At 56.5% G+C, this 13,394-nt stretch overlaps 1 protein-coding gene across 1 annotated transcript in view; it reads left to right on the forward strand.

Annotated features, from left to right (window-relative positions):
* The window catches only part of ARHGAP35 (Rho GTPase activating protein 35), a 119,953-nt gene extending 108,117 nt beyond the window's left edge, over window positions 1-11,836 (forward strand). The window contains exons 4-7 of the mRNA XM_032839325.1: window positions 2,218-2,295; window positions 3,905-4,036; window positions 10,522-10,627; window positions 11,374-11,836. Of these exons, the coding sequence (XP_032695216.1) occupies window positions 2,218-2,295; window positions 3,905-4,036; window positions 10,522-10,627; window positions 11,374-11,731 (674 nt within the window). The 3' untranslated portion in view covers window positions 11,732-11,836. The remainder of the gene's footprint in view (window positions 1-2,217; window positions 2,296-3,904; window positions 4,037-10,521; window positions 10,628-11,373) is intronic.
* Window positions 11,837-13,394: the final 1,558 nt, after the last annotated feature.

Consider the following 13,394-nt stretch of genomic DNA (forward strand, 5'->3'; position numbering starts at 1 on the left):
GGGCTGAGGGTTCAGTAAGTGAGTGAGTGGTCAGTGGATGTGGGAAAGCACCTAGCTCCGTGCACGGCATAGAGACACTCTGGAAGGGTGGCCTCCAAAGAGGGACGGGATGCATCTGGGCCTCGGGGCTGGCAAGTATATGTACTTCTCCCTCCCTCCAGATGTAATGAGGGCAGCTCCTTGGTGGCTAGGCTGGGCACAGTAAGATGTCCTCAGGGCTGGCCTATTGTAGTACCCCTTTTTGGGTGGGGGAGGCCCATGTGCAGTTAACAGCTCTTAAGCCAGAGAATTGATGACTTGGGGTTTGATGTTCTTTAAAGGTCCACCTGCCAGTATTCTGGGGCCCCAGAAATAGGCCTACTGTGTCTTCGATCTTGCCTGATGAGTGCCTCTCAGAGGCGCTAATCACAGTGACAACTGACGTTGAGAGCCTTGGCTCTCTAGAGCTTACTGATCGCCTTGCGGCCGGATCCTCTGCTGCCCGCGCTGCCGTCGATGTTAGGTGTTGGCTCCCGGGCACGTCCTCAGTGCCCTTTCAGCTAAGCAGAGTTGCTCGAAACTGTAGTTTCAGAAGGGGCCAGGGTTGGGTTAGCCATGGGATCCCACTCTGGTCTTCACTGTGACTTCCTCCTGCTTTAGAACTGTGATCTTAGGAGTGCAGCAGTGGGCTTTCCTTCCTCCAGATGGGGGTGAGGGGGTGGGGAGGGGTCTGTAGCCAGGCTGAGCAGTGCTTCCTGGGGTGGGGGCTGAAAGGGGAGGGCGGTCTCTCACCTGATACTTTGTGTTCTTCTGTGTTACTTAACTACATTTTAGTATTGTTTTTAAGTATTTTTTTTTCCATACTTGACACTGTATACTAAATCAGAGAAGGACCACAGAGCTAAAGGCGGGGGCGTGGGGGCGGGTAGAAATAGAGAGTATCTGCTCTAAGAATAGGAAAATTTGTTCAAAGATAAAAAGAAAGGGAGACCTCATAAAGAAACTGGTCTTGAAAGCCTGAAATTTTGGGGGGCACCTGGGTGGCTCAGTGGGTTAAAGCCTCTGCCTTCGGCTTAGGTCATGGTCTCGGGGTCCTGGGATTGAGCCCTGCGTCGGGCTCTCTGCGCAGCGGGGAGCCTGCTTCCCTTCCTCTCTCTCTCTGCCTACTTGTGATCTCTGTCAAGTAAATAAATAATTTTTTTTTAAAAAAGCCTGAAATTTTTAAATTATGTACTTTAAAAAATCCAGTATATAAAATGAGAAGACAGATAACAAAAAGAAGGAAAATGTAAAAGTATGTAATGTTAACATAGTCAGTTCCTTACTATTCAGAGGCCTCTTTTAAGTACACAGTGAGAGGGACCACTCATAGGGAAATGAACAAGAATGACAAGAACATGAATAGGAAATTCACAAAGTAAGAAACACAGTGCCAAGAATCTGTTAAACTTATCTAGCTATCCTGAAAACATAAGGAGCATAATTGTGGGGTATTTTAACAGAGAAAACTCAGGAAAACCTAAATGATTACCGATAGGATTATTTTTAAAGTTATTGTATACTTTGATGTCTTTAAAAAAAAAGAATTTAATGATTAGAATAAACTCACAACATACTCTGTAAGTGAAAAGGGCAGCTTAAAATACAGTATTCTCTCCATTAAAAAAAAAAAATTGGGGGGGGCACCTGGGTGGCTCAGTGAGTTAAAGCCTCTGCCTTTGGCTCAGGTCATGATCCCAGAGTCCTGGGATCGAGCCCCACATCAGGCTCTCTGCCTGGCGGGGAGCCTGCTTCCTCCTCTCTCTCTGCCTGCCTCTGCCTACTCGTGATCTCTGTCTGTCAAATAAATAAATAAAATCTTAAAAAAAATTTTTTTTTAATTCAAGGGGCATCTGGCTGGCTCCATGGTAGAACATGTGACTCTTGATCTTGGGGTTGTGAGTTCAAGCGCCATGTTGGAGCTACTTTAAAAAAAAATAAAATTCAAATTCAAAAGTGCATCAAAATGTGGGCAGAAATTAGCTGAGGTACTTCTATATTCTTTTAATTTTTACAAAAAGTATTTTTAAATATCGAAGTGGAAAAGAAAATGGGGGGAGAGTGGGTTGAAGCACATGGGAAAGTTGAGAGTGTTTCACCCTGTTCCTCTGGCGGGTGCCTTGTGGAATCGCCCCGTCTTCGCTCAAGTCCAGTCCTCCTTGTTCTCTGCTCCTAAGAAACCTGCTTGTTTCTCCTTAGGACTGAGCACCGAAGGCATCTACCGGGTCAGTGGGAATAAGTCTGAGATGGAGAGTCTGCAGAGACAGTTTGACCAAGGTAAGGCCACAGCCTTGGCCAAGCCTTGGAGGCTGGAGCCGGTCACGGCAAACGGTTCAGCCAGTCCTGGTGACTGAGAAAGAGAAAGCATTTGGCACCAGCTGGCCTTGCCCCTGTGCGCACACTGCCATGTGGAGGCAGGGGAGCGGGCCTGCCAACAAGCAGAGGCAGCATCCCTGCCAGACCCACGTCAGCCAGCTGCCCCCCCACCCCGTCACCATCCACTGGTGCTGTTCCGGGTCGCCCCAGGCTGCACCCGGGTCACCTCTGGGGGCCTTACTTCCCTTGCAGTGGGCCCGACAAAGGGAATTTCAGACATCGAATACGGAGTGGGGTTGCGGTCATGGTCCTATTTTGCCGGGGCCCCAGGAATACACATGACTCTCCTCCTCGCAAAATCCCTGCACGAGAGACAGTGCAAGGGCACATGTAAGATCAGCTGAGCACTGGGACCTGGTCTCCCCAAGCTGAACTCTCGTGAGTTAGACTGGCTCTTGGCAGGGACTGCTGTCTCCTAAGCTAGGTCTCAGAGGCCTAGAGCCAGAGAGCCAAACTCTTAAGTCCTAGAACTGAGCACACTACAGGATGAGAAGTCGCGCCCGTTGCTGCCAGAAGCAAACAAGCCAAAGCAATAGAAGTTCTCAGATGTCACCAGCCAGAGAGGAAAGAAAGCTGAGGATCCAACGAGGGTCCAACTCAGCATGTGGCAGGGCCCGAGGAAACCAAGCCAGACTCTGAAGCCAAGCAGCTCGTGGGGGCCTACAGGACAGAGCAGCAGCCAGGAACAGGCACCCTGCCCCCGAGCTCCCGGGGAGCCACGGCACTTGGCCGCGCCGTGGCCAGTCTCTGTTAGCTGGCGGGGGGGTGGGGGGGGGCATGCACTAGGGAAGGGAAACACCTGTGTATCTTGCAGGATCGGAAGCATGAGGTCAAAATGAGGGTGTAGCCACACACTTGGGTATGTACCTGTGTATATGCAAGAATCTGTTAACAGTTCTTACCCACTCAAAATGGAAACAGCTCGTGTCTAACAGTAGGTGATTTCTTGTAAACCAGGAATGCAGTGAAGTATTCAGAAAAAGGGAAGACCACAGAGGTCAATAGTGTCGTAGTGTCGTAGGCTGGGAGAGAGAAAGATGAGTCTACTCACCCTGCCGCTTTAAGGAACCAAGGATAGAGGCAGCGGTCAAGAGTGTTGGTAATGTTCTGTAACCCGCCGTGAAAAGTGAGCCAACCTTTCAGGAAAGTCCTTTGTTTTTTCCGGAGGGGAGGGTGTGAGGAAAATGTAGCACCACATCCCAGCCAGACAAGGGGAGTTGGGTGGCACGGAATGACAGGGTGCAGTTACTGTATGCAGAGGGTGACCCGGATGGAGGCATGGGGTGTCAGCCTCTATCTGCAGGTCTCACAGTTTTGCTTTTTTTAGCAGTGCCCAGGGATATCACCTCCTGTTCTGTCTGTGATAACCCCTTGTCCCGGCCCCGGCCCCAGGCCCGCCCTGGGCAGCATCCCAGGGTCTTCGAGGTTTCTCTGACTTGCCCCAAGCGCTGGGTTTTCCTTTGGCTTCTGTCCAGCTTATAATGCCCTCACTCTCCCAACTTCCTTTCAGACCACAACCTGGACTTGGCAGAGAAGGACTTTACGGTGAATACCGTGGCTGGGGCCATGAAGAGCTTTTTCTCAGAGCTGCCGGACCCCCTGGTCCCGTACAGCATGCAGATCGATCTGGTGGAGGCGCACAGTGAGTACCGGCAGCCCGGGCTGGCCGTGTGGGGTGCACTGAGGCCACGGGGCTGCAGCAGCATCAGACTGCGTCCTGCGCTCCGGGAGCAGACGCTCCGGCTCTCCAGCTGGGGTCGGAAGGATGGAAGGACGGAAGGGCAGGGAACTCAGGATGACACCAGAGGGGCTTTCTAAGGGTTCTGTCAAGAGAGTTTCAGGTTCCCCCAGAACTCCATGAGTTAAGAGCCTGGGTTTGTATCAGCCTTGAGTCCCATCCCTGCTCCTTTGCTTGTCCCCAGTGGAGGCGTGGCGGGCACAGCCTTCCCTGACCCTTAGCTTCCTACCACACGGCCCCTCCTCCTATGTGTGAACGATTAGGAGAGATCTAGAGGCAGGGCTGTAACAGGCCTTTCTTCTCCCCTCAGAGGAAGCCAGACTCTGGAGGGAAAGGGATGGCTTGAGTTGCCCCGACCAGGTGATCCATGGGGGCTCCAGCAGGTTAGCCCCTCTGGCTTACTGGTGACCTTTGCGTGCCATCCTGCCAGCCCCGACAGCTGTTTCCACCCTGACCTGCCACTCTCGGGAGACGTTTGTCCGCCGTATCGGGAGCCTTCCCAGCAGGCGGCCTTTCCCGGACTTGGTGCTGTGCTGCAGTTTCCCACCTTGTGGCACTTTTTCCCTTTTTTAGTCAAAGGCGACTTTCCTGCTTTGCAAGCCTGGTGGGCCAAGACCCCCAGAAGGAGCCATTACTGTGCAGCTGCAGAAGGGAGGGTCTTGGCCAGTGACCAGGTGGGGGCGGGGGTGGGTGGTGAAGGGAGCTGCGTTCCTTAGACCACAGGACCTTAGTCTCGTCTCATCACTGCCCACCTCAGAAGAGGGAGTTTTAAGGCAGCAGGATTTTCTCACAAGGCTGGTGGTGTGGGCAGCATTTTGGGGGAAGTCACAAACCAGGATTTTAAGTCTTGGATCACAGGCTTTTAGTGACTTTGGGAAACGGGGGTGCTGACAGCAGCCCAGCCCGAACTGCAGAGGCACCCCTGTCGGAACCTGGCTGCTGCCTGGACTGCAGCCGCCCCCCACCCCCCTTTCCCTGGTCTGCGCTCCTGCGACGTCGGGTCCTGCAAGCTGGGCACTGCCTTGGCCGTACTTGATCCCATGGTCTCTGCAGATCAGAATCTCTCGAGGCTCCGGAACTCATCTGAGCCCGTCAGGGCTGGAGCGGAAGTGCAAGTTCTGGCACGGTCACAGTCATCGGTGGTCTGGCCTTCTTTCCCAGCAGGAGTCCCGCTTTCTCCAGACCAGTTGGATGGGGACAGGGGCCAGCTCCCGCTCTGCTCCTGCTGGCCAGAGACAGAGCCCTCCCAGCGATCCCTCCTCCCGCAGGCTCCAGGCTGACCCAGATGTGAAACGCATGGGCACGCTCCGTCTGGAGCCAGCTTGCTTTCCACCTGAGCTCTCTGGGTGGAAGTTAGGAAGAAAAGGTGCAGGCGTCTCTCGGCGCCCAAGCGGGAGGATTCCTGTCAGTATTTGTCTTGACTTGGCGCCATCTAGAGGCTCGTAGAGTCCTGGTTCCCGACAGTCCCATTGTTTCTGCAGGAGCTGCTGACATAGCATCCTTTTGGGTTTTGGAGGGGGATGGGGGGGCAGGGGAGGGAAGTGTTACTGATAGGGAATCAGCTGCGCTTCCTAGCGGCGTCCCTGGCTTCCACTGCTGAGGAAGGGAGCTTCTTGCTGCTCCTGCAGCCTGGAAAAGGGTGGAGGTTTCTGCTTCCTCTTCCCATTGTGTGTTTCCTGTGCCCTGAGCTAGTCAGCTGGAGCTCCTCAGCTGGGGCTGCGCTGTCTTGAACCTGGGGTGGGTGAAGGTGGGGAGTGGGGGGAGGATCTCGCTGACTGGGCACCTTCCAAGGCCACTGGGGCTGTGCGTGTCCCGGGGATGGGGGCGTTCACTGAGCCAGGGACACCAACCAGCCAGGACCAGCATTAGTATTAAGGGACGTTATGAAACGGAGATTCTCAAGCCCCAAAGTAGGTATTCCCAGCCTGGCTGGGTTTCCATGGCAACATCAACTTGACCAGCTCTTCCCACTTAATACCGGAGAGCTGTTGTGTCTGTGTGTTCAGGGCTTGGAAATGGTTTCAGATCCCATCACAACAAATATCAAGGTCACTATCAAATTGTTTTGTGAGCTCCGGAATTTCACAGTATTGAATATTGCTGAGTAGATACTTGGGATTGTTCACCGGTGATCTTCCTACCGTACTCAAGGTGACATGTGGGTGATTCAGAGCTGAGTGACAGCAGCGCCCCCCCCCCAATACCGCTTAGGGAGTGGTTGGGCTGGGGCTTGACCTTCTGTGCGTGAACATTGTCCCTGCTTTCCCAGTGTGCGGGCTTCAGTCACCTGCCACACAGCAGGAAGCCAGCTGAGCTAGAAGCGCAGAAAATGCAGTGAGAGGGAACTAGGGGCAAGGGCTTCATGGAAGAGGTGGCATCTGGGCTGTGGCTTCAGGGAGAAACTAGGATTTCAGGAGGCAGAGAAAAGGGCTTTGCATTCCCTGTTCCATCTTACCCGGGCCTTCAGCATCTCTTACCATTTATTCTTGCCCCACGTCTTCCCCTTCTCCCATGACACCGCCAACCCCACCACCACCAAGGGGACTCTCTCCAGTCCAGCCAGCCCCTCAGAGGCCTCTCCGCCGTCTTCTGTGCCAGAAGGCGTCCTAGAGCTAATGCTGTCCCAGACGTCCTGAGCCCGAGGACCTTTGGCTCTAGGGCCTTGTTAGCCCCATTACTGCTTCTGAAGCTCTGTGTGTGCAGTTTAGTCTCTGGAGAAGAGCAGTGGCTTTCAGTAGCTTGTGGGGGGGATGTGTGCCCCAGGTGGTTCAGGATACTGGCTCACCGTCTCACCATCCCATCGAGAGGTGGCACGGCTCGCAGCTAGAGATGATAAACTAGTTCTGGGATGCTGCTTCCTCTTGTCTGTCGAGATGACCGCGTCAGTTCACGGGGTGTTCCTTGCTCACAGCCTGGCACGTGCCAGACCCTGTGTAGGACCGGGCAGACGGCATGGACAGATGAGTATGTGGTCCCTGCCTCGGTCTGATGGGGTAGGAGGCACAGAACAGGTGACTGCGAGGTCCTGCCTCCTGCAAAAAGACACCCAGAATCTTCCATTCCAGGCCCAACAGAGTGAAATCTTGGCCTCAGACTGGTTTCACATGTGAGGAAGAGGTGGGGGTTCCATGCTATGTGGGCCTGTGTGCGCCCCCGAGAAGGTGAGAGGGCCTTGAGGCAGGCTTTTCCTTTTCTGCTGATGCAGGTGTGTGAGATGGTCAAAGGCATCTGAGATTTTCCTCCAGGCCCTGAGTTTTGTGGCAGCACATCCCAGCCTAGAGCCTGGACTAAAGGTGGCGGCAGAGTGCCCAGCTAGGGTGAAGACAGTGTCTGGGATCACAAACCCTGACAGCAACTTGTGGGACCTTGGACCAGTACTCTTACTCCTCAGGGCCTTGGTTGATCTGTGTGCCATGAGGAGTGGCTGGCTCATCTCTAAGCCGTGGCCTCTGCTTCCTCCTGAGTTCTTGGGGTATTTGCTAGTTCTGGATGTGTTCTTAGTCACCTGATCTGTGTCCGGATTTTGCTGGCTTGGAAATGCCTCTCCAGAACCTGTCTTGCTCTCTCGGTGGAGACCTCATTTCACAAGCACAGGTTGTGAGCTAGGGAGGCCCTGGCCCTGTAGAGGTGCCCTCGCCATCCCACCTCTTCCCTCGGAGAGGGTCCCTGAAGTTGGAGCGCCCCACAGCGTGGCGGAAGGCCGGGGACCCCGAGCAGGCCTGCTGGACTGGGAGATGGCCTGTGCCCGCCCGCCGTGCCTCTCACTAGTCTTCTGTCCGCAGCACGGCCTCTTGGCATTTTCTCAGCCAGCGGCGTGTAGGGGGAGCCCAGTGTGGTGAGGGCTGGAGCGACTCTGAAGTTGTCCCTTAGCACTCTGGCACTGTCCAAAGGTAAGAACCTGGTGTCCCGAGTACCTGAGGGAAGGCTCCCTTGCTTGAGGGAGGAGGCGAGGTCAGCAGGATGGGCCTTGAGGTTCACGAGACAGAGGCAGGGCTGGGTTCTGCCCTGAGAGGCTTCCTGTTCTCCTTGTTGTCCTCCCTCCACCTCCTCCTGCCAGACTCATTGGTCCTCAGCACTCACGAGCACCTGCGTCTCGAAGCCAGCTGGAGAAAAGGAGGGGGGAAGCACAAGGCAGGGGACCCTCTGGGGCCTTGCTGGGCACCTTGCTGCCACGCTACATAAGGAGGGAGGCTGGCATTCCCGGGGACAGCACGTGAGTTACTGTCACAACAGGCCCGACACTCCCTCCTCTGCTTCCTCCTCCTCCCAGGGAAGACAGCAGCAGCAAACATCCCTGTGGCGTGGTCGGGCCCAGGCCCCTGTCACTGCCAGCGCTGCTTCCGGCCTCTAGCCAGGAGGATGGGTGAGGCCCGCTCTTGGACGCAGGTGCCCCAGGGGTCAACTGCGTAACAAAAACACACAGCCTCGGCCCATCGAGACCTGGGCCAAACTCGCAGCTGGAAGGGGGTGTGATGGTTGTGTTGAAGGAGGTTCTGAGCCCCACACATGTTTCTCGGGTGTCAGGACAGTCACTCCTCCTGATGAGGGCAGTGAACTTACTGTAAGTAAATTTTGGACTGAAGTTTAACAGGAAAGAGTTTTGAAACTCACAGCCAGTGAGAAAGTAAACTCTTGAGGTTGAACCCTTAAAGTTTGGGTGCAGAGCACTGCAGGTGATAGTGGCCCCCCCATAATTAGTTCCTGTGGCTTTTTAGTCATTTTCTACCAGACAGCTGTTAGCAAAACACGATTTTTATCAAGTCCCACTCTTGAGTTGAAAGATTCACCAGTTCCAGGCCCGTGAGCCTGTCGGCCAGAGCTCGGGGTTGCTCCAGCCCTGCCCATCTTTGCGTCCTCCCTTTCCCCCGCTTCCTGCCCCTTAGACTGCCTCCAGGTGCTGACTGTGTGTCTGTGTGTGAGCTCTGGCTCTTAGCATGTGGCCACACGTCATCAGCCGCTTGCACAGACAAGGAGTGCACACGCAGTGTGTCACGCAGCCACGATCACACACTGGTCAGAGTCAGAGACAGCATTTGAACCGAGGACTGTCTGGCTAGGGTTTGGGCTCTGACCCGCTGCTCAGCCTTTCCGCCCTCCAGCCGTGCACCCTCCACTTGTCACTCCTGGCCTGGCTCTAGCCAGGCTCCTCCTGCGCTTCCCCAGACTGTGACCCTGGGCCCACATCGCCTACTGCAGAGGTTCTTAGCTTGGCGGCCATAGGTTTCCTAAGGAACATGATGAGTTTTGGGGAGTCCGTGAACCTCCAGAAGTTGCAGGCAGAGTTGCACACAGCATGTTTGAGGACGGGCTCCAGAGCTTACATCCATCACAATGGAGTCTGTTACCCCAGACAGTCAGGAACCATCATATTTTTTTAGCAACCCACCCCTACCCCCGTCAGTGTGGGATAGCTGTTGTCTTTTCCTGGCCTCAACTCTGGTTTCTCTGGGTCCTAGGTGTCACCTTCAGCTCTGAGGAGTCGGTATAGTGAGGTCTTTCATGCTCAGAGAAATCTGGGCCGGCCCTCCCAGCCCAGGCAAGCCAGGCATGTTCAAGAAGGGCCAGCCAGGACCCCAGGGAGCAGGCATGACGGGCCCCACCGAGGCTCCGCAGCCCGTCAGTGGGGTCTGGTTCCCAAGCCCTGCAGTCTCTCTGGGCCTCACCTTCCTTACCCCTCTGTGGGCACCGATGACCCCCGGCCTGGTGTGGATGAGCACTGACTTGAGTTAGCCTGTTTTCATGCTCCCACTACATTAGGATTCCGTGATGAGCAGAGAGTGGGCGGTAGTGGGGGAAGGGGGTGCGTAGACCATTTGATGAACTGCATGAGAATTCCCCCACTGTTTGCATCAGCTCCTCCAATAGGGAGATGTGTAGAGGGTCCTTGTGTCTCTAGGAAAAGGACAGAGCCCTGGTCTTGTGACAGACTCCCTCCCTAGACAGTCTGTTGGCGTGGGTGGGTGTCAGCGCTCACCCGTCTGGTCAGGAAGCACGCAGGCTTTCTGCATTGGGATGCCTGTCTCCAGGGGCAACCGGATGAGCAAAGAATGGTGTTCTTTATGGCGGCATCTCTGTGGATCCTTGAGTCTCGGGTAGTGGGGGCCAGGAAGCCCCAGGCACACAGTGCTCCCCTTCAGCAGGAGCCTGGGACCCAGAGGTAGGCCTGGCTGCTGGGTCAGTGCCCATCGCCAGGTGTGCCTGCCTTGGGCAGAGGCTTTCGGGGGAAAGACTGGGATTGACCTTGTCTGAAACCCCTGGTCTGTGTGTACCCCGAGGCGGCCCGCAGCCCGTTAGCCTCACCACCTGCCCAGGAGCAGTATCTTACTATCTTGAGCCCGTAACACCCACCAGCCATGACCACGAAAGTCTTTGGTTTTCTCTTTCCTCAGAAATCAATGACCGGGAACAGAAGTTACATGCCCTTAAGGAGGTACTCAAGAAATTTCCAAAGGAAAACCACGAAGTCTTCAAATACGTCATCTCTCACCTAAACAAGTATGTCCCGGAGCTTGCTCTTTGGTCTTCCTCCAGAAATTGCCAGGCGGGACCCCCTAGCCACAGAATGAGGTGGGGCCAGGCTGTGTTGTCAGCCTGGCCCGCCAGGGACCGCCACACCTTCTCCTCGGGGGCATGTCTGGCTCCCCAGGGAGCACCCTGGCCTCTCACCACCGCCTCACATTTCCGTCCTGGTCCTGTCCGAGGGTCCCACGCAGCCCTGATTGTGCCCCAAGTCCTCTATGTATGTGACACGACACTGGGCAGGGTGGGGACGCTGGGAAGAACCTCGAGCCTGGCGAGTAAGTGCAGGACCTGCGGGCAGGCAGCCTGTCAGTGGACTGTGTCCCACATTCCTTCACACACGGAAAAGGTGGGTTTTCCAGGCAAACCTGTTCCTCTCTTGGCAGAGTGGTGGTGTACGGAGTTCTAGCTCCGGATGGACACACTCCCTCTCTCATCAGCCAGAGCGGCGTGACACACTTTGGTGTCTGGATGAGAGTCGTTTGTGGAGGGAGGGCATCCCATGAGCCAAGACCTGAGCCACTCCTCAGGGGATGGCCTGGTGGCGACTCGGGAGCAGATGACCGGCCACAGAGACCTGTGCTTGGGCCTTTTCTGTTTTCAGGTTGTGGGTGGGCAGGCAGGGGGAGCAGTCGGGGTGAGCGTGACCGGGAGCACACAGGGGACAGGGCAGGGGCCCTCTGCACTGCTGAGCTCTGACCACGAGTCTGGTGCCCCCACAGAGTCAGCCACAACAACAAGGTGAACCTCATGACCAGCGAGAACCTCTCCATCTGCTTCTGGCCCACCTTGATGAGACCCGACTTCAGCACCATGGACGCCCTCACGGCCACGCGGACCTACCAGACCATCATTGAGCTCTTCATTCAGCAGTGCCCCTTCTTCTTCCACAATCGGCCCATCAGTGAGCCTCCCGGTGCCGCGCCCAGCTCCCCCTCTGCCGTGGCTTCCACTGTCGCCTTCCTCACCCCCACGCCTGTCTCAAGTCAGCCGTCACCCCCCCAGTCCCCTCCACCCACCCCCCAGTCCCCCATGCAGGCCCTGCTCCCCTCCCAGCTTCAAGCCGAACACACGCTGTGAGCCGCCGAGGCCTGGAGCAAAAGGACACCTTCTCCCTTCCACGGGGTGGCATTTGGCCTTGAACAAAACCAGGGCCACTGGGGTGGGGAGAGTGTCCCCTCTCCCCGTTACCTTCTGAGGACCTCAGCAGGAGCACCAGCCCCAGTCTCCCGAGGGCCTTGGGCCGGGCTGTCAGGCCCCCTGAGCCCAGCGCTGCAGACCTGGAGCTTTCCCAGGGAGCCGCCAGGGGGCTCCCCGTCCTTTGACTTGGACCCTCTTGAGGACTGAAGTGGCCAGGCAGTAGCCCCCGTGGCTCTCCACACCCTCACTGCTCCCCAGGCCACCCCCCCACCTGCCCCCACGTACCAGCCTTGGAGCACCCACCCACTGCTTGGACAGAGCCCCGGCCTCCGCCAACAGGACGAGGCTCCGAGATTTGGGCCGCCCCGGGGCAGGGCCGGCAGCCCCCCCAGAGAACAATTCCCGTCCATTTCGTCTGTCTGTTTCTACCTTCGTGTCTGCACCCCTGCCCCTGTTAGGGGAGCCTCTGTCCAGCAGCCTCGGGAACACACAGGCCACAGCTTTGTCAGCCCAAGGTACAGTGCTGCGAGTGCTGGCCCGCCAGGTCAGGACAGGGAGGGCAGCTGTGCGCCTGGACCACAAGTGTGTGGCTTCCCCTCCACTTCCCACACGCCCGTCCCTCGTCACAGGCTTTGGGATACATTCCCTTTAAAACAACACTGGAAGAAATGTGGAAAAGCCCCTACAGTAACTTAAAAAAGAAAGAGGAAGACACTACAGACCTCAAGATTGACCCTCCCCCCACGTCTCGGAGAGGCAAGCAGGTGGTCACAGCGAAACAAGGATGCCCGAGGGTGGTGGCCAGAGGAGCTGTGGGGGTCCCACTTTTGCCCTGTCACCAGGTCCCCTTTCCCCAAGAAGACAGTTAAAGGCCTTGGTGGGAAGAGCTTGGGAGACCCACAGACCAGCCTGAATCCTGGTCTGCCTTGGAACACACTACAGTGCTACGGAAACACTACTCTGTGTGGGGCGGGCACATGTGTGAGTGGGTGGGCACGTGGGGGGTATGCCTGTTGGACAGGGCACACCTTGGGGGGACTCTGGGTGCACCTGGGGTTCAGTTCCGTGTGTTTGGTGTTGGAATGGAGTCATTATCATTCTGGGCTGCAGGACACCCCCAGCCCAGGGGAGTTCGTGGGAGGTGGGCGATGCGTGAAGAGTGGTCACCTGTGCCTGCGCAGGGACATCTTTTGTGTTCCCAGGACCAGGAGGGCCTGGAGGAGCAAAAGTCACAGAAGCTATCAGAGTCACGAGGAGGGTGCTGGGCCTGCCTGTCACACAGCCCTTCCCTAGCCCTTCCCCTCAGCTTCCGGGCCCTCCCACTGACCCCCGGGGAACCCTTCGCGTGCCCCACCTTCTGTCCCCCGGACATAGCGATCGTGCTAAGGCTGCTACAGCTGCTGGCTTCCCCCCCACTCCTCGTGGCCAGGCTGTGGCCTCTGCCCCCGGAAAGCCTGCCACGGAGGCGCCCTGGGCCGTGGGCTTCAGGGTCCTGCAGGCCATGCAGCCTCCAGGTCTCTCCGCACTTTAAGCAACGCCTGTGGCAGGTTTGATGATGCCCTGAGTCCCCTCAGCTGGGTGACAGCTGCCTCGGAAGCCCCTC

Source organism: Lontra canadensis, unplaced genomic scaffold (assembly GCF_010015895.1).
Source record: "Lontra canadensis isolate GAN:19392208 unplaced genomic scaffold, GSC_riverotter_1.0 scaffold107, whole genome shotgun sequence".
NCBI lineage: Eukaryota > Metazoa > Chordata > Mammalia > Carnivora > Mustelidae > Lontra > Lontra canadensis.